The 24447-nt window shown below is 47.1% G+C and overlaps 3 protein-coding genes across 6 annotated transcripts; 1 reads left to right on the top strand and 2 right to left on the bottom strand.

Annotated features, from left to right (window-relative positions):
* Positions 1 to 141: 141 nt before the first annotated feature.
* Positions 142 to 4176, top strand: rcvrna (recoverin a). Its single transcript, XM_037476701.2, has 3 exons — positions 142 to 1590; positions 2000 to 2111; positions 2229 to 4176. Exons 1-3 carry the CDS (start codon positions 1120 to 1122, stop codon positions 2345 to 2347), a joined length of 702 nt encoding a protein of 233 aa, XP_037332598.1. The 5' UTR covers positions 142 to 1119; the 3' UTR covers positions 2348 to 4176.
* Positions 1989 to 17086, bottom strand: gas7a (growth arrest-specific 7a). 3 transcript variants are annotated; one of them, XR_009957132.1, is made up of 12 exons: positions 13822 to 14050; positions 10388 to 10477; positions 9359 to 9474; positions 8595 to 8669; positions 8027 to 8105; positions 7595 to 7726; positions 6871 to 6994; positions 6029 to 6108; positions 5688 to 5786; positions 4749 to 5442; positions 2170 to 2281; positions 1989 to 2082 (listed from the first exon to the last, which is right to left on the bottom strand). XR_009957132.1 is itself a non-coding variant. In XM_037476699.2 (11 exons), the coding sequence occupies exons 1-11, from the start codon at positions 16977 to 16979 to the stop codon at positions 5329 to 5331; spliced, it is 990 nt and encodes a 329-aa protein (XP_037332596.1). In that variant the 5' UTR covers positions 16980 to 17086; the 3' UTR covers positions 4469 to 5328. The 3 variants fall into 3 exon arrangements, 2 of the variants coding, with proteins under 2 accessions (XP_037332596.1, XP_037332595.1); XM_037476699.2 differs by lacking the exons at positions 1989 to 2082; positions 2170 to 2281 and adding an exon at positions 16962 to 17086 and having other exon boundaries at positions 4469 to 5442; positions 13822 to 13884; XM_037476698.2 differs by lacking the exons at positions 1989 to 2082; positions 2170 to 2281 and having other exon boundaries at positions 4469 to 5442.
* Positions 17087 to 17243: 157 nt separating this feature from the next.
* Positions 17244 to 22192, bottom strand: LOC119220599 (growth arrest-specific protein 7-like). 2 transcript variants are annotated; one of them, XM_062566035.1, is made up of 4 exons: positions 21602 to 22192; positions 19659 to 19782; positions 18858 to 18935; positions 17244 to 17739 (listed from the first exon to the last, which is right to left on the bottom strand). In XM_062566035.1, the coding sequence occupies exons 1-4, from the start codon at positions 21602 to 21604 to the stop codon at positions 17510 to 17512; spliced, it is 435 nt and encodes a 144-aa protein (XP_062422019.1). In that variant the 5' UTR covers positions 21605 to 22192; the 3' UTR covers positions 17244 to 17509. The 2 variants fall into 2 exon arrangements, with proteins under 2 accessions (XP_062422019.1, XP_062422020.1); XM_062566036.1 differs by lacking the exon at positions 17244 to 17739 and having other exon boundaries at positions 18642 to 18935.
* Positions 22193 to 24447: the final 2255 nt, after the last annotated feature.

Raw genomic sequence — 24447 nt, 5'->3', positions numbered from 1 at the left:
CTGTCATGCTGATGGATCGGCACGAAGACCTGGGTTTTATGTTGTATGTACATAAATAGGAGGTGTAAAGAATGCAGTGTTAAAATAAATAACTCAGCATTTTAAGAGTTTAAAGATGTATCATCAATCCAGTCTCAATGTTTGCTTGCTTGTTTTAAATTATAGAGCCAGATGCAGTTATTTCCAACAGCTACGGTTGTAGTTTGAGCATCAAGATATAAGAATGGGTCATCGGCGTAGAGACGGATTCTACCAAAGTGTGTTAAATGTCCCTTCAAGTGTCACGTGAACAGAGGGGGACCCAATGTAGATCCTTGGGGTACACCTTTAGATTATTAGATTATTTCATTATCGTCTTTATCAAAGCAATTGATGACTTTGTGACAAAGTTACAAAGAAACTAAAATATACATAGTACATAACATAAAATGTCACACAGTACCAAAGTTTTAACTCACAAAATCTGTGTTTTTCACAAGTCAGTCAATATGGATATTACAAAAGTAAATCATTTTCTTCACCATGCATATTGACTGGTATAAATGACTGGTTAAGATCATTTTCATTGACATGTTTTAATTAAAAATTACTGCAACATTCAATCTTGTTGCAAAAAACTTTACAAAATGAAATTTTCTCATTTTTCTCAGAATTTAAAGTCACTGTTACTTACTACAGGTTTTACGTAAACTTTTGTTTGCAATATGACAAAATAAAGTAAATAAAACAAAGCAATTTTTGACTACGTTAAAACAAAGAAAAACATTTATATCTAAGATGGTGGATCAATGAGAAGCAGCAGGTTCATTCAAACGGTGACAAAGTTAAAGGTAGTTTGATCCTTCTGTCACCAATCACGTGTGTCCTGACGTAACTCGATATCACAGAGAGTTATTAAAGCCCGGGGCAGCCGATGGGATTATAGTTTCAGCAATAACGCTGCTAAAAAGGGCATTTAAGGTTCCCAGATGTTGACCTTAAAAGTGTTTGCCACATGTTGCGTTTAATCCTGTTAATACCTCCAGTATTTAGCCGAGTCTTCAAAAAAAAAGGTGTCATAGCGGTGTGGCGCAGTAATCCACTTAATCCTCCGAGACAGCTGTCTGGATTTAGGTGGTGATGACCATAATCTCATTTGGCACCTTGAGGGGCCGTCGGGGCGATACACGAGGCAGTGTGAACCAAAGAAGAAGAAGAAGAAGAAGCAGCATGGGGAACACCAAGAGCAGCGCGTTGTCCAAGGACCTCCTGGAGGAGCTGAAGTCCAACACCAAGTACTCCGAGTCCGAGCTGTGCACCTGGTACCAGTCCTTCCTGAAGGAGTGTCCCGGCGGGAAGATCAGCAAGCAGCAGTTCGAGGGCATCTACGCCAGCTTCTTCCCCGACGCCGACCCCTCGAAGTACGCGCGCCACGTGTTCCGCAGCTTCGACACCAACGCCGACGGCACCTTGGACTTCAAGGAGTACATCGTGGCGCTGCACCTCACGTCCGGGGGCAAGACCCTGCAGAAGCTGGAGTGGGCCTTCGCCCTGTACGACGTGGACGGGAACGGAACCATCAGCAAAAACGAAATCCTGGAGATCGTCCGGGTACCATTGTCTCCTTCTCTCTTGTTCTTGATCTAAATTGGCACTTTCCATTCGGCCTCTTTCCAAAAGCTTTTAACGCAGCAAATTATGTAAACAAGGCGGGATTTCGCTTCATCATTCACTTCTATTTATTCATTTTCAAAACCTCATGCTTACACAGAAATTCTATAGTAGGAACTACAAGGTTTGTGAGTGATTGATGACTCATTATTAATAAATCCTTATGGGGTAAACTGCCCCAACAAAGATGAAAAAGAAAAGAAAACCAGCACGTTGTCATATTTCAGATTGAATTATTTTCTTTTTCCAGCATTAACCGAATCCACATTATTTATGATACTAATATGTATGGAAATTAAGATGAATCATGCAACTGTAAAAACATTTTCAAAACTTACCCCCCACGCAGTCTATATTCAACATGATTCCTGCGGACGACCAGAAGAACCTCCCCGAGGACGAAGACACGCCGGAGAAGAGGGCGGAGAAAGTCTGGGAGTTTTTCGGGAAGAAGGACAACGGTAACTCTTAATCCATCAACTTCCCTCTTAGAAAAGCTGCTTCAAAGCCTCTCTGTACCTTCATGCCACGTGTCTTGACGCTCTTCTGCTTCCACGACTTTCTCTATCCTCTCCCAGATAAAATCTCAGAGGGGGAGTTCATTCAGGGTGTGATGGAGAACAAGGACATCCTGCGGTTGATACAATACGATGAACCTCAGAAAATCAAAGACAAGCTCAAAGAGAAGAAGCAGTAATACGAAGCAAAAGCTGCTTGGTGGGATTGTAAGACTTGTTTTTTTGTTTAAAGTATCGTATGTGTATCATAATATTTCTTCATGAATGTCAGTTGTGCGTTTTTGTATTCGTACCCAGAGGGCAATTCAATCTAATTTAATACCAGAAAGCAAATGTGTGTGTTGTCTAATATAACCTTTTGTCTAATTATCGTGGATAAATCTCAAATTACACTGGGGAGAAAATGACAAATTACTGGGCAGCAGTAACTTCCATTGTGTAACATATTTTTTCATTGAATTAAACATGAATTTATAGCTCAAATGGACCTAAAAAAAGCTTAGTTTTCTTTGTGTGTTTGGCCTTGTGATTGGCTTAATAGTGTATTAACCAATTTGTAAATGAAAAATATTACTTTACCAGCTAGCCTTAGTCAAAGATAATTTGATCTATGACATATTACTCATGGTCAAAATGTGGTGAACATCTAAATAAAGGAGAAAATTATTACCAGATAAACGGCTAAACGCTAACTAGCCTCATTAGCCCTTTAGCTAGCTAGCCCGTTAGCAGTAATTATTCCTTAACTTCTGTTAATTACATTATTTGTTGTTAAATTAAACACAAATGTATTAGTTTATCAGCTCAAATGGAATACAGAGACAAAGAACAAACAAACACACACATGTTGTGTATAGTTTTTTCACTTTTCTTTTGTGAGGACGTAATGTTCGGCATGAGAAAAGTAGACGCTGCTTCCAGACCTTCAGGGTCCATGCGATACGCAGCTTATCCCCCCCCCCCCCCCTCCCTTCATGTTATCTGGCAGCGTTTGGACCCATTTGGACTGGACTCATTAGGTGGATGGCAGAGAAGGTCTCAGCTCCTCAGGAGAGGGATCAGGTTAACACTGTATCAGCCGATCCTATTAAGATCCTATTAAGGTCAGCTGAGACGAACACACTGGAAAACGCCAGGTCTTACTTTGGCATTGTATTGTTCTGTGTGTGTGTGTGTGTGTGTGTTCAGATCGCTGTTACTAATTTAATTACTTAATTCTGATGTGATTGGTCTTGAATGTACGTTTTAGTAGTCAGTGTTTTACCATCAGTAGAAATATAATATCAGTGTTTGCTGTATTTGGGATGTGGTCAAAGGTTGGAAACTAACTGAAGTACTGACGGCAAGATTTAAGCCTTCAAACATTCTAAATACAAAGCAAATGAACCCTGAGGAGAGGAAGGACTTCTTCATCCTCTCCTCAGATCAAACCTTTACTCGTGTGAACCAAAGTGGACGAAAGTAATGATATATGTGAACAAAATATTAGATGCATGTATAATAAATAAATGTATAATACATGTAACCTGTCTGGCATTATAATGCTTTGAGGGTTTTTTTTTTAATACAGTTTGAGTCAAAATAATCTGAATACAGAAAGGTTAAGCTTCTTCTTTAGAAACATTTGCTTTGGGTTTAATCTCCTGGACAGAACACACACACACACACACACACACACACACACACACACACACTGAACAGGTGTCCACCTGTCCACCACACACACACCGCTTCCTGCACCTCGGCACAGTTACATAAAGACACTGCGATGTTTGGTCTTTTCAGCGAGGAGATTTATTTTTGACACTGCATTCCACAGAGGTCAGAGGTCACCCACCAGCCAACATTCGTAAAAACACGGGACCATCGGAACTGAATGCACGTCATGAAAATGTTAACCGCGGAGGGGATGAACTCGACCGCGACGTCATCCTGAAACCGTTGGGACATTTAGTTGGAACATAATAAAACATTTAGTGCACAACATTGAGACACACACACACACACACACACACAGATAAAGCCTCTACAACAGAGATGTGCTCTTTAAACCAGCACACAGAAGTCCATCCATTTAACAAAGCCAATGTAAAGTACGCATTGTGAATGAAGGCAGGAAAGCGTCTATATTTATTGATGTATATAATATATATTTGTCTGTTTTTTTAACAGCAATTATTTTCTTGTGCTCAGCAGCTGGATTACGACTTTAATCTTTAATCTGATTGGCTTCGTGCTTTTGAGAAATATATAAAAAAAAAAAAAGACGGCCCACAGAAAGGTAATAATCCAAATGAATCCAGAGCGGGACGACCACGGTAAAAATGTAAACGCACACACACACACACGTGTAAACGCACACTGGTCATGCAGTCTCTGATAAAACTTTTTTTTTTTTTTTATCTTTCTATTTGGGGCAAACTGGGCTGAGTCATGTTCTCTGTATATTTTATCCCCCCCCCCCAAACAAAAAGAATAAAACCAGCGACACCTCGTCTGAACACTGATGCAGTACGTCAAGGACATTCCAGGCATTCAACGCTAGGCACTAAAAGGTGTTTCAGTGGAACTTTGCACCACCTTTCCTTCCTCCGGACTGCTCCACCGTCGACCCCCGGCCTGAATCTCATCCACCACACTCCAGACGACCTGAAACCAACTACACCACAGAACAAGCACCGTGGCTCCGCCACGCTGTGCAGCCCTCCGGACACAGAGAGAGAGAGAGCTTCTCAAAACATGCATTTCCACCAACAAAGTGATCCGGAAAAATATGAAAATATATCATATTCAGTCTAAGATCTTGTTATCCGTATCTAAAATAAAGGGTAATATAAATAATGAGACTTTTTTTTGTTTTGTTTTTTTGTGTGAGAAGTATAGATTGAAGCTAAACTAAACCATCCAAAATACATTTTCTAATAATGTCGACTTTACAACATGTAAACAGCTGAATATGTCGGATGGCATTCAATGAGCTAATGTTGATTACGATGGGTTAATTTAGAAGGAGCATGCTGGGACTGATCCACTGGCACGTTCCCTTTGAGGGAGGGGGGGGGGGGGTCTGGACATGCACTGCCCCCCGAATCGGGGGCATCAGCGGCTGTGCGTGTTGTAACCCTGGAGACGGAGCGGCTGGTCCCAGGTCAGGGCGCTCTCATATGCTCATGTCCACGGGTCGGACCTCGCCCGTGTTGTTCTCCTTCACCCACAGCTCCCGGTCTTTGGCCGGATCCACGTTCTGCAGCAGCTGGTCGACCGGCTCCACCATCTACACACACACACACACACACACACACACACACACACACACATTATCATTCAGTAGTTTGTAACGAATCTCTACACAGACTTAAAGCCAATAAAGCTTCACGAGTTAAAGCTGCATTCTGGGTGGTGACCACTAGGGGGCGACTCCTCAGGTTCCCATAAACGTTGAGTTTATGGTCTCCCTGAATGCAGCACGGTGCTTTGGACCAGATGCTCACATCACAGTCACACGTTTAAATAACTCACGCTCTGGTTGAACATGTCCGTCTCGTGCCGCAGGGTCGTGTACTGACGTAAGTGCTGCTGAATCCACTCGATTCGCTCCACCTCCAGTTTCTCCAGCTCCTGAAGAGGGTGGGGGCAAATAAAAGTGCTCAACCTACTGTTTGTTTGATAGCAATAATACTAAATAGATAAAATCAACCAACTTACACCCTTCACATTGTTCACACGGATGAAAATTGACTTTAATTTACCGTCATTAAAAGCAGAGACGTAAACAAAAGCGTTTTTGGGGATTTCAAAAAGGTCCTGATGAAAAGAGGAAGCATCATGATCACGTCATGAAGAAGTGGAGGATCTCTCACCATGCTGGTGGTCACCATCTCTTCAAACCACTTGCACTGCGTCTGGTTGTACAGATCCACGCAGCGCATCAGGTCGTCTCCTGGTTGAACACAGGGAGAGGTCAAAGGTCACAACTCACAAGCTTCTTTCTTCTCAGCTCTACATATAAATACAGAACTGCTTTAAGCTGTGGTTCACATGCAGAGAAGAACCTTTAAGCACCAGCAGAGGGCGCTCTATTCTTATGATTTAACATGGACATGAATCTGATATTATGCCTGTTTTTTTAAGAATGTGCCAAAATGTTTCTGAAATTGAATAAAAAAACAAATAAAAATCATATTTTTAGAATTAAAAATATTTTTCTCTCAAAGCAGAACATTTCTGGCTCAAATCAATTTTAAATTCAGTTTGACAGGTTCAAATTAACACTAAAAAGCGGATCTGCTCACATTTACTTAATAATAATAAATAATAATAAAACATTTTCTTATCAAAGATCATCTAAATTAATTCTTCTTTTAATTTACTCTTTAGTTGGTTAACCGATGAAGAAGAGTCATTGAGAACTGAAACACGACTGCAGCTGATATATAATATATGATATTAATATTCACTGAGTGGAGATGAAATCTCTTGCCGATGCTTACAGAGCGCTGCGGTGACCTTTGACCTCTGGGTCCACTTGGTCGGCCTCCATTGGAACCACTTGGTTTCAAACTGAGCACTAAAACCGTCAGATGTCTTTTTTACCTTGATGTATTTTTACAGATTTAATCATTTAAATATTGAGATTTGAGATTTAGAGTTGGTGGAGAATCTGTGTGTTCAAACTCAAAGGTCGGCCTTCGTGACCTCTGACCTGCTTGTGTGGATTTCCGCCGCGCCTTCTTGATGTCCTCCTCCGTCTTGTTGCTGAGTTTGATCTCCAACTGCTGCGTCTTCACCTCCAGATCCTTCTGCCGGTCCGCCAGGGCTTTACGGGCCTGCACGCACACACGCAGAAACACACACGTGCACACACACACACACACACACACACTTTTAGCTAGCCGCCAAGGAAGTCGACAGAAAGGAAGCAGGTGGGACGGGGTCACTGATGACAGTCTGGGGTCCATTAGTCTGTGAGCATTATTATGTTATTCTTGTATAACGTGTGCAGAAAGTTTACAATGAACCCAAATACGGCACGGCTTCTCTTCTGTGTGAGGACGTCACGTGTTTTAAAAAGCTTATTATACTTATAATAAAAGAATATATAATAGAAGTTATGCTAAAATGTGCAAATGTTGCTTCCACGTCTTTGTGTCTTAAAACATCGTCCAATGAAAGATTCCCATCGCAACATGCAGAAAATGACTAGAAATAAAATGTGTGGGAAGGTGTGTGTGTGTCTGTGAGTGTGTATGAGTGTGTGTGAGTGTGAGTGTGTGCTTTGGGAGTTCATTCATGAGCCGACTCTCTTCTCTGTGGCTTTCCTTACAGCCTCCACTGATTGGTTCCAAGCTTCGCTCCAGCTTCTTATTGCGAGCCGCCGTGCGTTTTATTGTGAAACCAAGCGACAGGAAACAGCTCTTTTTTTTTACCTTCTCCACGCCGGCGTAGCGGCTCGCCAGCTGCTTCCTGAGGTCGGCGATGTGATGGTCGTACTTCTTCAGGTCCTTCTTGAAGTTGTCGCCCCGGAAGGTCAGCAAAGGTTTTTCTACCTCGGAGTGGAGCTGCGAGTAATAATGATGCAAATAAAATAATAATGTAAATAATCACGGTTGTGTCATGGCAAGAAGGCAGAAACAACACATGTACTGTATTCTATATTCTGCATTTAGAGTCAAATGCTTTAGGGCGGGGCTACCTGGTGACTGACAGGTCTCTGCCAGAGCCATACACAGCCCAAATATGGTCACTTCCTGTTCATTGGAAGCTGCTTTAAAGCAATGCTTTTCCCCTGTTCTACACTTAAAGATGGAGAAGAATGGCATCGTGTGCATCAGAGCTGAAGGTCTTCCATCACGTGTCACCTTGTTGGAGAACTTCATGTGCACTTCGGCCTCGTCGTGGAGACTCTTCTTCAGCTGAGTCCAGGCTTCGCCGAGAGTCCTGAGAAGAGCCGTTGAGAGAAGAAGCGGGGGAACAAGGACACAGCGGAGGTGCCGCTCATCAACATTTGAGTGGCGTGACGGACGTTCACAGCACACGGCGTGGATTCTAACACACTGACAGATAAACGTGATTGAGCTGTCAATCACGACCGTTCTGAGAGCTCTTTAGTGGCTTAGTCATGTGACGCTTTCTTCATGGGCGACTCACTTCAGGCAAAGTGGCGCTTTTGTGTGATTCTTTTGAGGAGAAACTCTGAAAGAACAACATGTTTTATGAGACATGAGAGCTTCTGTGTTGGAGGAGACCATCGGGTTCACGTTTAACGTAGTCGAGGAATCTCCCCCAGCTGGAGAGCCACCAAGACCCAACGGTTCTCCAGCCGAGCGTCTTCTCCGTGTTGTGGCCTGGAGATCTGCTGCTCAAGGTGTGAACAAAGATGATGGCAGCGTGGGCCGGCGCTCAGTATTCACCACACACTCCACTCACCCTTCCTCCTGCGCTGCCAGCGGGCTCACAGACAACTTGGAGAGGTTCTTGGCATATTCCTCTTCAATCTTTATCCTGAGACACAAACACAGAGGGTGTGAGAAGAGGAAGCAGGAGGGAAACTGCTTCAGTGACATGGTAGGATGGGGGGGGGGTCATCAGAACATTATCAACACGCGACAGGTAGCGAACAAAGCTTCCTTAGAGTTCCATTACGACGCATTCAGGGTCCGTTGGAACCTTATTGTGATGTGTTCACAATGTTCTCACAGCATACACAGATACCAAAGATGAACTGGGACTTGTTTCTTAATATCTAACGATAGTCGTTTATTTCCTAATGGTTTGCTTCTCATCACACAGAGTGAGAGGATGAACGCTTTGAGCATAGACTCATGTAGCCGAGCTGATCAACAAAGGGCTGTGTATCCGTCAGCATGCATCGGGGATCCGGGGGCCTCAGCTTCCCACCGAGGAGAACGGGGCTTTTGTAGAAGGGGGCGGAGCTAATGCTTTACAGAGACGTGAGAGCGGATGTAACGGTTATTGACGTCTCCGTTGCAGGTTCAGTGGGAGCCAAAAACAATCCATGAACTTCCTGTGGGCCCAGTGGAGATCTTTAATTAGGGGGGGGTCATCCATCGATTACAGCCGACAGACAAAAGCTTCCATCCCCACGGCCCCGTTCTAAAGGGATCATTCATGTGTACGGAGTCTCTCCGCCTCCTCTGACAGCTTTGGGATTTAATTACAGAAAGTGTCACCTCTCGTGGATGAACTCGGACATCTCCTTCTGCATCTGTTTGCCCTTCAGCTGCTTCTGCAGCAGGACCTCGAAGCCCGCCACCGAGGCGGTGCCCTGGGGGTCCTTCTTGTCGGTCTGAGGAGGAAGAGGATGGCGATGAGGAGGAGGAGAGCATCAGTTAACCAGTTAACAACTTCGAGCTCTGAACGTGTGACTCACATGTCAAGAAGGACATGTATGCGTGTGGGGGGGGGGGGGGGGGGGGCACGGGGGGGTGTGCGGCCCCCAGTGAGCGGGCCGATGTGGGTCAGAGGTGCCAGATGTGATTTCACACAGCGGCTCGTCACTGAACATGAACATCAGGACGCGGCGGCAGACATCAGCATGGAGGGGGGGGGGGCTTTTACGTGGAAGGAGAGCGGATCCATCGGGTTTCTAAACTCGTTGCTTTTGAAAAAGTACTTTGCATCAGCAAAGATCAGATTAATGAAACGTGTTGTGGAGCTTTTGGCCGAATGGACCAAACGGCAAAATCTATATTTTATTTATTTATTTTTGCTCCCTAAAATTTGTCAGCATCACACTCGTTATTCATTGACGTGGATACTCAGTGCTAAAATGTATCTCAGTACTTTTATTCAAGTACTACAGATGAGTAAAATGTTGAGGTACAGCTTCCTGTAAAACGAATTCATCGAGCTCCACCTTTAAAAGCTGCGACATCAAAGAGATGAACACGCTCAAACAATCCAGTAACACATTATAGATTCATAGATCTGGCATCCTGCACGACGAGCCCTTTTATCTGAGGTATTTATAATAGATTTAAATGCAAATACTGTTGTACTTTAGCTGAAGTAAGGTTTTGAATGCAGGACTTTTACTTGTAACTAGTAAAACTATTTCTACACTGTGGTATTAGTACTTGAATATGAGAGGATGTCACATCTGCGCCGTGGTACCCTTTGTTTCCAGAGGTCAGGTGACCTTCATCATCATCATCATCATCACTCAGACTCCACAGGTGTACGAGCTCCGCCCGACTCACCCAGAAGAAGTCGCAGTAGCTCCATTCGTTGGGCTTAAGGAGCTGCTGCTCCGGACCTTCTCCGGGCAGAGGGAAGGTCACGCAGTTAATCTGAGGAGCAAAGAAGAAGAAGAACGAGGATGACGGAGGAGAAAGGGGGAGGAGTCTAAACAATGTTTTATCTCCTGCACTGCGACGTATTTTAAACCAGCTAGTAGGTAGTGGGAGGGGCTTATTGTGTAGCACAATAAAGTACACACACCTTCCTTATAACAATGCACCTTGAACTTTGACCCCTTCAGCTCATTTTTCTGCTCAGGCCTGCGGGGGGAATCAGAAGCTGGGTCATGTGATCCTATGTTGTGGAACATCTTGGTATCTGTAGAGTTGTGCATTTTAGGTTTATATCGTGGCTTACATCAGCACCAGATATAAAGCATTCTCTTATGTACTTCTTCCACCTCTGCATGTTGATGCCGCAGATGAGAGCAAAAGGTCAGGAGTGAGTAAAGTACAGACCACGAGGTGAATAATGAGCCCCCAGAGGGAGGGGGGGGGGCATAGAAACCTTTCTACCACCACCAATAACGGAGCTGCAGATGAACACGGACTCCTCGGCCCGCGGCGTCTTCAATCGCTCCCGGGCTGCAATTATGTAATGTTCACCATCTGTGAGCCCCCCCCCTATCCCCCCCCCTCCTGGCACCGCTGGGGAAACCCTCTGTGCCATGTCAGCTGCTGCTGCAGAGCTTCACGGATCTACACACACACACACACTGAGTCACAGTGTTTACCGTGTGAGCTCAGTGCTGCCGTCTCACAGACATGGGGGGGTGCTGGGGGGGGGGTCGAACACTGAGAAGACCGGCCTCGCTAAAGCTAAATAAAAGAAGGTCAGTGGTCGGGTTCCTGTGTGTCGGCTCATTCTTTACACAGAATACCGAGGTGAGGGAGGGGCGGGGTCGAAGGTCATGGCTTTGTTTTACGCAGGACACCCCCCCCCCACAGAGGAGATCATTACAGAAGAACACACACAAATTAACACACAAAGCGCCGCCCGTTTGCCTCTAACAGACGGAGGGATGACATCATCATTTTTCATTTAGGAGGGAATTTGTTTTTCATTGCTGATATAAAAGTATTGATTTGAATGAGATTGACAAAGATCAGACACCTAGGTATGACATATATAAATATATATATACTAGAAACACACAGCGTGAGCCTCCGTGATGAAACACATCTGAGCAGCCTCAGAAGGACACGCGTGATGCTCTCTGACCACCATGGATCCAGAGGAAAGGACCTCCGGAGGGTCTCCTCGGAGACGGAGGCGGTCGTCACGGCAGCAGAGTCTCCATCGCGCGGGCTCCACATGACGAGCATCGGTCTGAGAAAGACGGCTCGACACGCTTAATCAAATATTATTATAGATGACCTGTATTGATCTGTATTGATTCATCACCAAGGAGGCAATAGTCTGCATTTAATCTGGCTCGGAACATTTTGTATTGAAAAAAGCTTTTCTAAGTATATGCACGGCTGCATGTAAACATTAGTGCAGTTTTCATTGGCATTTCATTGGCTGTGATGAAAAGGCCGATAAGATGAAAGCACGCGGCCGACGCAGCTTGAGAGCATCCTGAGAGCATCCTGAGAACGGGCCGACCCGTTTCATTAGTCCCACATTCAGGAGGATGAATATTTTTAGTTCAGTTTGAACACTCTGCAGCTAAAACAGAAGTAGCCCTCGCGGCTGTCTGTCTCCACCGACCTGAAGTTCACATGATTAGCTTAATAATTCATAACAGAGTCATGACCAAAACAACTGTGTCTCTAAATAACGCGATTCTAATCCGGTTATTAAAGAAAACGTCCCTCAAGGAGATCCTAGAATCTCCCACGGACCAACAGGCGAAGCCTCATCATTCCAGGAGAGACTAAAAAACAACGGCAACGTGGTCAGTTGTGGAATCAGCAACAAGAGTGCAGAGCGAGTTGGGACATTTTGTTCTCACTCGGAGGGGGTGTGGTGGTGGTGGTGGGGGGGGGGGGGGGGGGGTTCATCAAATTTGATGTTTCCAAATGTCCACTAATTGATCTTTTTTTTGCTCTGCTGAATACAGCACAAATGTTGCTGTTCCTGTAAAGTGACTGTAGGATGCTGCTGTTGCTACGCAACAAATTACTTTTGCTGTAAAAGGTGCCCCCACTCCCCCCGCCCCCCCCCCCCCCCTCCGGATCTCCACACACACACACACACACACTCTGTCAGAGTCCCGCCAAAGAGGAAAAATGAGCTTCTGCTGCCCCCCCCCCCCGAGTGTCTGAAAACACTCCGCTTAGCAACAAGTCGAACCGTATGTGAATCCATGTTTAATAAGCTGAAACAGCAACAGCCCCCACCAACGCGCTCCTGTTGCTGAAGGAGAGTACAAGGTCACAGCGGCGTCGGGCCGGACGCGTCCTGCCGGGGTCCATTTTCCCCACAACAGTCGCCGACGTGTGCGTTTCCATGACAACTGCGGATGGGGTTGTGCAACGCGAGGTGCGCCGTTGTTTACTGACGTCAGCGCCGTCGCCTCCTGCTTCTCCGGTGATTTCATCTCCAGCTGCTGCAGGAGCTCCGGTTCAGGAGAGAACTCTTCCCGTTGTTTGGAGACTGGTGAGGGGGGGAAATAACGTGACCACGGAGCTTCAGCATGGGAAGCCGTACGTCAACCCCCCCCCCCGATGCCACAGTTTTCCATCTCAACCCCCATTAATCAGTGCTGTGGCTTCCGTCACCATGGAAACTGGACTGCGCCTCACGCAGGTTCTGCTGCCTTGCTGCTGTTATTTCTTCTCTCCTCTCACAATAGCCGGACCGACGGCTCACGTGGCTGCAGCGGGTCAGAGACACACAAAACCACCTTTGTGTGTCTTTCCCCCCCCCCACCATCCCACGACCCCCCGCTTCCTCCTTATTTCAACAGATTACATAAGCACAGCCTCTGTTTAATCCTTCTGGTGTTCCTCATCGCCTCCTCACAGCCAAAATACTACGTGAGGCTGGGGGGGGGGAGGGGGAGGAGGGTGGGTGCAATGTGTGAAGGGGGGGGGGGCTCGAAGCCTAGCGCACAGTGTCCACGTCCCAAATGCTGCTGTGTGACCTGCACTGCCCCAGGTAACGTGCATCAGGAGAGAACCCGTGTCCCTCTGATCAGACGACGGACAGCTCGATAGATCGGTGGTATTGATCGGCGGTATTGAGTCAGTCAGCCAGTCTCCATTCACACCAACGCGTAGGGAAAACCCACGATGCTCCCACGCGGACCCACAATGCATTACTCCGTAGGCTCGGTCGGGGACAGACGACAACAGATGATAGCAAAACAAAGAGGAAGTTCTTTCTGCCCCGTGATGGGGAGGAAGATGAAGAGCGAGAGGAAGAGCCGGGGCATCTGGGTACTCACCGTGATCTTGGTCTCTTTGACCTCCCTGATCTGCCTCCTGGCCGGCGACACGGAGCCGGGCGGCTGAGGGGCGAGACAGGAAGGATCGTCAAAACTCTCCTCAGTGTCAAAGCTGGCTTCCATCATCGTCCCTCTCACCTCCTGCTTCTCTGCTCTGGGAAAGCCTCTCTCTCTCCTCCCTCTCTCTCTCCTCCCTCTCTCTCTCACTCTCTCCTCACTCTTGCTCTCTCCTCTCTCTCCTTTCTCCCTTTCTCTCTCTCTCCTCCCTGTCTCTCTCTCTCTCTCTCCTTCCTCCCTTTCTCTCCCTGTCTCTCTCTCTCTCTCTCTCTCCTTCCTCCCTTTCTCTCTCTCCTCTCTCTCTGCCGCCGGTCTCACAGTCTACGTAGCGAGTGGAGAGGAGTCGTGTTGCAAAGAGTGTCGGGGAGGGAGGGGGAGGGGGGGTAAGCGGCGTGAAGCGTTGGGGAAGGTAGCATCAGGGAGGAAAGTGGGTGGGTGGGGGGCGGGATGAAGTCTCGCCTCCAGTTAAGCTGCTGTCACACAGGTCTCACGGTTGAAGGCTGCAAGGAGACGAATGGTGCCCGCAAGGGGCTCTGCATGTTCTCCCACCCCCCCACAACCCCCCAAACACTACAGCATCACCTCCAACCCTCATCCAAAGATGTCCATGCAGAGAGAGAAAAAAGAGAGAGAGAGGAGAGAGATTTTTTGATTTTTCAAAAACCTTTATTTTCTTAAAAAAACAAACACAAACAAAAACATATTCCATGTTGACATTAAAGGTCCAATAAACACACAGAATGACTCTGCGAAGACGCAATCTCCTTCCAGCCAATCAGCTCCAGATTCCTCTGCAGCACTGACGCACACAGAAATCGTCCACTTTGTCGATGAACCGTAGGTTCGTCTGGTCACTGGCTCCTCCTCTCAGCCGGTACTCCACTCAATCCACGGCAGCCCTCTCGTTGATCCTCTGGACGAACTTTCGTAGCCGGAAGACCTCCTGCTGGGTGTAGCGGGAACTCCCTCGTTTACTTGCGCCCTCTCGAGCAGTACGCCTGAATTTCTCCATATCAGGAAAGTAGTCCTCCAGCTGTATCCCCTTCATGTTCTTTGTGGTCTTCAGGAAGAGTTTCACCCTCCCCACGCTGTAGCAATTAGTGGCCGTCCCGCCAGAAGAGACGCTGTCCGCAGAGTCTTGCTCCACAGCCGAATCGGCTACTGCTGCTCCCCCTGTCCTTCTGCTCCCTGACCCCTTCTTGGCTTGAGAGCCCCCTCTGCTCTCCGTCTTTCTCTTCAGGAGGGGGATTTTTAAACTTTCTTCTCCCCCCTCCATGTCCATTTCACTATCAGTAGACAGTGTCCCTTCAAAGTATGTCTCCAGACACCCTCCCGTCTCTTCTTGCCTCCCTTCACCCCCTTTTCTAACCTGCTGGACCCCAACTATTTTCTCATTCACTCCGTCATTCGCCTGCCCCACTTGCTGGGTCTCACTCGTCCCTTCATTCACTCCGTCATTCGCCTGCCTCACTCGCGGGGTCTCACTCGTGCCTTCATTCACTCCATCATTCGCCTGCCTCACTCGCGGGGTCTCACTCGTCCCTTCATTCACTCCGTCATTCGCCTGCCCCACCTGCTGGGCCCCACCCGTCAGGTCCTTCACTCCACCAGTCCCTCTCTCCACCAGCTGAACTCCACGTTCACCCCCCTCACTCGCCACACTCTCCTGGACTCGATCTGTCCCTTCTTCACCTCCTTGCTGGACCCCAACTGTCCCCTCTTGTCTTTCATGCCCCCCTTGGTTGTGACTAGTAGATTTCCTCTCTGGACATGCTCTGCTTTGATGTCCCTCCCTCCCACACCGGTAACACCTTGAATTGTCAGAGTTGGCAAAAACCAAATAATCAAAACCATCCACCCTTACTTTAAACACCACATTGAGATCCTCGTTTTTTTGGTTGAGGAGCATGTACAGCGTCCTCTTGTGCGACACCACGTGTCTGAGGAGAGGAGATTTGCAGCCTGATGTCACTTTTTTAACGCCAGACACGACCTTCCCGTGTCTTGACAGCTCTCTGGTCAGCATCTCGTCTCCGATGAACGGGGGGACGTTAGAGACCGTGACTCGGGTCGCTTGTGTGGCGAGAGGCAGAACGGGCACGCGCGTCTGATTCACCACGATCCCCTTCTCCACCACCATGTTAGCTTTGTCCACACTGTCTACAAACAACACCACCGCGTTGTTCATGCGGGCGGCGGACTTTACGCTGCCGTGACCGACCATCTCTCCCACGGCCAGGCTGCAGTCCTCTACCGAGCAGGAGAAGCCCGGCGGAACCTTAACGCCGTGCTTCCGCGTTAGTCGGGTCAGGTCCATGGCTGCGTTTAGCACGCCGATCAGCGTGACTTGATCGGCTGCAAAAACGCGCACAACAGGAACACTACCCAACAAAACACTTCTACACAAAACTTCTAAATTCAACGCATTAAATATTAGGCAGATCTACACTACAAACGCTATCGCTCCCACCTCCACGCTCTGCACTCACACAGAGGGAGAGAGAGAGAGACCACTGAGCCGGCTGATGGATGGAGAAGCTAGAGCGGGAAGACGAGGAGGGGGGGGGGGGTCGAGAGAGTAAGAGGAGTAAGAGGAGGAGGGAGATTTATTTACACGATCAAACGGCACACCTCCGTCCCCAGAGAGAGGAGCAGCTGCAGCGGCTGCGGCGGCGGTGGAGGTGTTTGTGGAGGGGGTTTGGTTCAAATGGTTGAATGATGATATTTAAAGACCCATTGCGATTGGGTGGCGGACTGGAGGAAGGACGGGGGGGGGGGGGGGGGGCAGCCAATGAGACGGAGCCTCTCGGATGAAGGGGGAGGGACGGAGGGAGGGGGGGGGGACTATTACAGTGATGAAGGAGACACATCAGCGACTGTACAAACACAAGAACTCTCTTCGTGGTCGCGACCCTCGTCTTTACGTCACTGGGCAACGACGTCGCTCTCGCACGACGCCGCTCCTCCCCAAGCATCGAACGCCAACACGAGACCGCTGCTGCCATCGCACCTTCCCAGCCCCCCCCCCCCCACCTGGTCCACTGGCACCATCGCAGCCAGAACAAAGCCCACAGAGCTCTCACCTTCACTGCACAGAACATGGCGACGATGCAGCTCCCACCGACACTATCCCAGTAATCCCAGTACTCTCAGTCCTCCCAGCACTCCTTTCCAAAGCTGACAAACAAAGTGGACTCCTAAATCTCGGCTGTCCATATGGCGCTCGGTGTCGCTCTGCGGTGAGATTGAGACTCGGTTCGCCCATCGGCCGGCTCGGGTCACGCGGCGTTGGCCCGGGTCCATCTGAGCTGCTTTCTGCGGGCAGCCTCAGAGTCGTGGAATAACTCGCTCCGGATGGAGAACTGAGAGCGTTAATTAAAAGAAATCTGCTGAAGCCACAGATTGTTCTCTAAATCTCCTTGGTGATGTCACTCTGTCTGACCAACATTTCACATCCTACAGATATTGAAATCAGAGAGGACTTGTAAAGCATAAATGTAGAGCATATTTTACTTGATACATGAATAACTATTTTGTTAAAAAGTCTGTTGATTCATTTTCCATCTTCACATCATCATCCTTGATGATGAGCTCTGGAAGAACAACGCCGCCTGTCCCTTCACGCGACAAGTCAGGTGACACGAGGTTGAGGGGGAAGGATGAATGGAAGGAACACCAGACATCGCGTCCTCGTCGCTTCTTCACAAACATTTGTTTCATTTGGTGATGGATGACCAAATTGTTTCATCAAGACTCTTCTTCTTCTTCTTCTCACCTGCTTGTGGTGGGGGGCTTTCCTCAGAGTGACGTCGGCGGCCTCTGTGGGGGGGGCGGGCTTCGTCGTGCCGTGGCATCCATCGGCTGAAGAGGAAGCAGATCATGAAAACACACTTAAATGAGCAGGTGGCCTCTCTGTGGTTCAGCCTTTTTATTGGGGACACCGATCTCTCTGCCTCTCACTAAAGTAACGAGTATTTCAGGCAGCTTTTGTTCCATTTAAAGGCCCCGAGACACAGAGGCACAAACTGAACAATGTCGTTAGCGAGCGCGGTCCCGTGGGGTTGTGGGGGGGGGGGGGGCTCTGAGGGAGCGTCCCTGGTTTCATCCTTCGGGCCACTAATGGTTGTGCGTCGCCTGTGATTCATGAGCTGTCTGCTCGGTGCACATCACATCCTCCCCATGTCCAGCTGAAGGTAAACACAGAGAGCGCGACCCCCCACCCGAGGCTGTCCCTTTGCTTAGAGAAACCAGCGGCCTCCGATGGACGAAGTGAACTAAGTGGGTTTTGATTCGATCACTGAGAAGGTGGGTGTGGTTTACAGCTGACCTCCACCCACATCTCCTTCCACTACGAGGGCAATTTATTTATTAGATCCGTATCATGTAATACGGTACACATCCCATCATGCACCTGTGATGCAGCCACTCAGTCTCATCCACCTCCCCCCCGATTGATGCCTCACCCTTTCTCCCTCCGAGGATCCAGGTCGGCCTTGACTCCCCCCTCTCTGAGGAGGATCCCGCTTGTCTGGTTGAATGCTAACAACCAGCCCCCCCCCCCCCCCTCCGGGCCCCCTCCCCCCCTAAATGTGTTCGGGCCACACGCCAGCAAAAGGAAGGAAACCATCTGCTCTCTGCGGAGACGTCGTTAGCGATGAAACATAATAAGCCAGTCATTAGGAAAATGTAGGATTTCCTCCGGCAGAGAGACGCAGGCCAGGGGGGGGCGGGGAGGGGGGGGGCGATCACACGGCCTTCGTCAAAGGTTTATAAGCTAATTTACCGCTGTAGGAACATGAAGCTATGACCCCGTGGTGCCAAATGGGACCCAGCAGAGGACGGTTAACCCGATAAGGAGAACAGACGTTCCGGTTGTCATCGGCTCTCGTCGCTCCGTGGTTTCGTGTCCATCAGGTCGCGGCCCTCGTGGGAAACGGTGCAGAAGATAAAAGCGTGTGTGCGAGGGCGCTCGCCGTTACCATATGGCGAGGCGCTCTGCGGTGCCAGCGCTTTCTGCGGGGCCTCGGCCGACGGGGGGGGGCGCCGCCATGTTGTTTCTGGGAGGAGACAGAAAGGGACAGGAAGGGCACTTTCACACACGTTGCCGATGTTTCTCTGCACATCCTTTCGATGGGAGGTCGGGGGTCAGTGGTTGGTTTTAATAAAAACAACTAGCACATTCACGCTTGTTGATCTCCTGCCGTCACCCCACGAGGCGATCGGGAAGGATTCCACTTGGTCAAGAATCAAGTGTTACCGTTTCAGTCGTCCGTTTCAGAATCCACTTTGGCTCACACACACACACACACACACACACACACACACACAGTCAATAGCTTCTCTGTAAAGGTCCTCGTTCAGACATGAAAACAACAAAAAACTGCAACAAGATAAAAAGTGACTGCTGCGGCATATGGCCGCTGAAGGTAAAAATAGCTTTTGGGTGTTTTGTTTTTTTCCTCTGCTGTGTGTGTGTGTGTTTGTGTGTGTGTGTTTGTGTGTGTGTGTGTTTGTGTGTGTGTGTGTGTGTGAGCCAAAGTGGATTCACTGCCAGAGATGTTTATGATGGCGCCTGTCGGATGTCGTCCTGAGATGCTGGCCTTCGGGATAATCTCGTTAATCGGGATCGATGTGTTTCCACACGAACAAAGCGCTGAGCACCAGCTAATTTGAATTGGATCCGTATGAAAGTTCAACTCAGATGAAAATCACCCAGAGTTCAACCAACACGCTCCAGTCCGTGACCACAGTCCTCATGGTGGTGCTTCACCTTCTCTCACCTTTGCTGCAGCTGTTGACGTAGTACCGGAGTCCCTCGGGCGAGGTGTAGCTCCTCCACCCGGGAGGAAGGGGCCGGCGGTCGGAATCCTCTTCAGGTGCAGCGGAGCGCGCCGCCGCTGGCTTCTGTGCACAAACACTGTGAATGTTACTCCTGAATACTACTGCTGTACGAGTACTTAGAGCGTACTGCACGGCTCCGCCTGCTTTACAGTTCATGCATGCACCCGTTAGTTACTACCAGCCCTCTGCACACACTTCATGTAATATTGGATTCATTTATTTTACCAGCTGCGGTGTTTCACATCTCTATCATATGGATTTCAATTGTGATTTTCTTCTTCTTTTTAAAGCTCACATGTGCATTGTTAGAGGGAGAATTGTACATATGACAATAACTAACTCTACCACGAATAGACCCTGTTTCCTTCCTGTGAAATATCATCATTTATTATTTAAACAAAACGTTGGCTGAACGTCTGCTTTTAATTCTATGCTTTAATTCATCTTGATTAAGTGTGATGCTGCTGCTTTACTAAAGTTGGTGTCTTGCCTGCAGCTTACATATCCAGCAGAAGATCTAAATTAAAACAGCCTCTGCAATGAGTGCCGCAATTATCATCAAAAAACTATTTTGCATTTCAGCAGTTCCACTCTCAACAAGAGTTATGCACACGAGATATTATCCGCTAAATGGATAAATCATAATAGATGCCAGCTTATCAGCGGTCCTCAGGAGACCGAATGCTGGGCCAAAAAACCCTGTGTGCAGACACAAAACAACGTACTTCCAATACAACTAATAAATACAGATCTGGCCTTTAATTAATCAGTAATGAAAATAATTGAACAAACAGCATTGAGGAGACACAAATAACTTTGACAAAGACAGATCAGGTGATGAAACCTGCAAACGTCTTCATTTGTCTTTTCCACACCGCGTGACGGTCAAACTAATCATGTATCCATTGAATCCCATTTGACTAAATCATTTATGCTAAATCGGGAAGCGTTTATCGCCATAATAGGTCAGACATACATGGAACTTGACTTTTCTTGCTAAAGACTTTTCTAAATATTATTTGTAGAATAATTGATTGTAATAAAACAAAAAGCATCCATTCTACAGATTTATTTCCACCTGAAAGCGAAATCGAGTGACTGAATGAGCCGAAGGTTTAGGGGTGAACTCTTTCCACATTTCCACATGTGGAATGACGTTAAATGTTTGTCACTAACTTTTATGTGCCGTTTCTACAGCTAAATTAACTCATTAAAAAAACCTCTTGGATCGGCTGGAAAATGCATCGTCACGGAGCAGAAAACATGCCGTTCTCTTTAGAGATAAAGGACAGATGTGATGATCTGAATATGAGGCATTGATGTAGATTAAACTGGCAAAAATATTTATTAATATAATAGCAGATATAATACTCAAACCCTGACTGGAAAAACTTTAATGCAAAATCACTACTTTTTTTGAATTCCAGAAGTCGCTGACACAAACTTTTGAATAAGGGACTATTATGTGTAGTGGATTATTTGAACAGGTTTCTGTTTTAGAGATTCATAACCCTCATAACCCTCTCTTTATTTCTGAATAGGATAAAAGTGGGAGTTTTTTTGGCAGCAAAACCGCTCAGTTCTGATTCAGACTCTTTGTGTTCAACAAAAGTTTAATTATGAATGAAGCTGGAAAGCAAAGCGCGCTTTTCACCAATAACTGGAGGCATGCATCTGTGAACGTGTTACATAGAGCCGGAATGATCTGAAATAGAGAGGGATTACCTACATGTGTGCTATGAATACTGAAGATGCAGAAAAATACTCTCACTTTAATATGAGCCAAGAGGATAAACTCTTTTTTTTGCCAAAAAACGTAACAAGCCCCTCCATTTAGTAAATGCACATTTAAGCATTAAAGCCAATTAAAAGCATTTCTTACCATGTTGGTACGCTGTTTGTGCTGCAGAACTCGCCACTGGAATTATGAAAGATTATTAGATGTCATTTCTGTGCTCTGCTCCAAAGCCTGCAGGAAACCGGACACACTGAGCAGCTTTCAAGCTTCTTCCTCAACAAAAGTCAGAATAAAAGAGGGCCTGGCAGAGGAGGAGACGTGCTTTGGTTGGGATCAAGACATTCTCTTAAGAGTTTTTGTTGGACAGAAATGTCTGGGGCTTCTCACTCTGTGTCAGAAACACAAAGGAGGACAGTGTGAGACGCAGCCGTGATGCACAGCGACATAACAAGGACCTTTCTGTCCCCGCCGCTGCCTCTCTTCTGTTAGGTCCGATGGAGTCTGAAGCGGGCGACAGTCTGGTCCTGTTCAGATACAACAGATGGGTTCTGTCCGTCTCGGGAGAATGAAGCCGCTTGTGGTCCCACCGACGGGCCCTTCGGGCACCGTGTGCCGGATGTGAATGTTGCAGGTTATCCTCCGATGTGCAGACGTGCACAACAAGAGCGCCAGACAAAGACGAGCTAAAAGAAAGCAAAATAAAAAGGAGAAACACACTTAAACAATTCCATTGCAGATTTATTTCTTATGGACCTTATTAGTTAATATTTTAGAATAGAAAATTAGAAAAGACATATAAACAAAATTGATATTTTGATTTGATTTTGAAATTTAAATAAACGTGTTATTTAAAATTCAAATGAGAAGTATGGTAACATAACTATTCTGAATATATGTGTTTATGTTTAGCATGTGTTGTACAATACGAGTCCAGTGGGGTTTTCAGGTTAAATAAAATGGCGTACGTTAACTAACGTTAAATGTGACCAGCTGCTGCTGTGGTCACGCAGATGACGTAGCAAATAACGTAACGTTTAACGGCGCCCATTTGTACGGTGGCCGAGAAGGTTCAGACAAATACAAAAGCAACAACACAACCGCAAATGCCACAACGCAACACGAACGCCACAACACAAAATACAAAAGGCACATCACAACTGCAAATGCCACAACGCAACACGAACGCCGCAACGCAACGCGAAAGCGAAAACGGAAGTAGCTGCCCACGGGAGCGAGCGTATTTTGGAGGAACGCCCACGGGAGCGAGCGTATTTTGGAGGAACGGAGCTGGAGGATGGCAGATCGTTCAAGAAGTAAGTGAAACATGATTCCTTACTTTAACTGTAGCCGCAAGGAATCATGTTTCACTTACTTCTTAAACGATCTGGCATCTTCCAGCTCCGTTGTTACGTGCCTACTGGTTTTTGAACCTACTGGTTTGGCTACGCGTTTAGATGTTATTAAGAGAGTAATCCTACTTGGGCAATGTGCTAGAAAACCTGACAGAACTATGTATTTCACGCTACGCCACCAAAAACCAGTTGTCTTGGCTCACCCTGAACCAAAAGATGTTCTTGCCACTGACGATTTGCAATTTCATGATAAGTAGTGAAATCAGTAGCGGCATTTGACAGCTCGGTTGGCCGACGGCGTAGCGCCGCCGTCTTATAAAGTTTTGCTATTTTGCTCGACTGCGAGTTCGAATCCAGGTTGTGGCGATCTTTTAATAAACGTATGTTCTTTTATTTATTTCTTTATACGTAGCAGTGATGTAGTGCTCACTTATACAATCATAACCGCTGCATTGGATATGGGATACATTTTGAACATTTTCAGAAATATGTTTGCGACTGTGTGACGGATCAGGTGACCGAGGCAGACAACATCTGCCGCTGTCGGGGCAAAACAAACACGCACGCGTAGCCAAACCAGTAGGTTCAAAAACCAGTCGGCACGTAACACCGGAGCTGGAGGATGCCAGATCGTTTAAGAAGTAAGTGAAACATGATTCCTTGCGGCTACAGTTAAAGTAAGGAATCATGTTTCACTTACTTCTTAAACGATCTGGCATCCTCCAGCTCCGTTCCTCCAAAATACGCTCGCTCCCGTGGGCGTTCCTCCAAAATACGCTCGCTCCCGTGGGCGTTCCTCCAAAATACGCTCGCTCCCGTGGGCAGCTACTTCCGTTTTCGCTTTCGCGTTGCGTTGCGGCGTTCGTGTTGCGTTGTGGCATTTGCGGTTGTGATGTGGCTTTTGTATTTTCGTGTTGCGGCGTTCGTGTTGTGTTGTGGCGTTTGCGGTTGTGTTGTTGCTTTTGTATTTGTCTGAACCTTCTCGGCCACCGTACATTTGTCATTTGCGCCCGTTGAAGCTAGCTAGTTAGCTAACAAGTTAACGTTAGCTACTTCTCCTACAAGCTAGCAGATAACTAGCTAGCAGCCGTTTTATATCTGATTACTTTTACGAGATGGTTGGTTTGTGATAATATGCAGCTTATGTGTTGGTCTTTTAAAAAAAAACTAGAGTCTAGTTTTGGACGTGAGCTTTTATCTTTTGTGATCATCAGTTGTAACCCAGCGGAGAAACGTTGTGTTTTTCCAATTTGTCGGCAGCCAAATTTTTGCTATTGTGAACCGGACTGTACGATCGAACCCAGGTTAAGAATCACTGAACTAGAATAAATTGACTACGTTTTTGTTTTTTCTCTTACAAATAACGAGTAAACACTCTAGACACTGTTAATGTTATTTTAAACACAAAACTACTCACATTTGATCATCTTGGAGGCAGAATTCCACCCGGTGGAAGATGTTGAGCTAGCATCTCTTCCAGCTAACTTAGCCTAGCAGCTAGCTTAGCATAGCCGTGCTTTAAGTGGTCCGTTTGCCACTCGCCCCCCTTTGTTTGTCACATGAAGGAGTTCCTCTCTGCACAGTTCTCCGCTGTATGTCGTCTCTGTTTGTTTTACTTCCAATGCAAAAGGCTCTCTC

The sequence above is a fragment of the Pungitius pungitius genome, chromosome 12 (genome assembly GCF_949316345.1).
Source record: "Pungitius pungitius chromosome 12, fPunPun2.1, whole genome shotgun sequence".
NCBI classification, from domain to species: Eukaryota; Metazoa; Chordata; class Actinopteri; order Perciformes; family Gasterosteidae; genus Pungitius; species Pungitius pungitius.
Note: the sequence above shows the minus strand (reverse complement) of the source record. Positions and strands in the feature narration are given on the sequence as shown.

Coding starts and splice junctions, on each gene's coding strand:
- gas7a (XM_037476698.2), bottom strand. CDS start 13,947: ATGATGGAAGCCAGCTTTGACACTGAGGAGAGTTTTGACGATCCTTCC. Junction 6,995..7,594: donor GCTACGCCGGCGTGGAGAAG/GTAAAAAAAAAG, acceptor GTGTGCGTGCAG/GCCCGTAAAGCCCTGGCGGA. Junction 5,443..5,687: donor CGGACATGTTCAACCAGAGC/GTGAGTTATTTA, acceptor GTGTGTGTGTAG/ATGGTGGAGCCGGTCGACCA.
- rcvrna (XM_037476701.2), top strand. CDS start 1,120: ATGACCATAATCTCATTTGGCACCTTGAGGGGCCGTCGGGGCGATACA. Junction 1,591..1,999: donor AAATCCTGGAGATCGTCCGG/GTACCATTGTCT, acceptor CCCCCCACGCAG/TCTATATTCAACATGATTCC. Junction 2,112..2,228: donor TTTCGGGAAGAAGGACAACG/GTAACTCTTAAT, acceptor ATCCTCTCCCAG/ATAAAATCTCAGAGGGGGAG.
- LOC119220599 (XM_062566035.1), bottom strand. Junction 18,936..19,658: donor CGTCAACAGCTGCAGCAAAG/GTGAGAGAAGGT, acceptor GTCTCCTCCCAG/AAACAACATGGCGGCGCCCC. Junction 17,740..18,857: donor GCAGAGCGCCTCGCCATATG/GTAACGGCGAGC, acceptor CTTCCTCTTCAG/CCGATGGATGCCACGGCACG.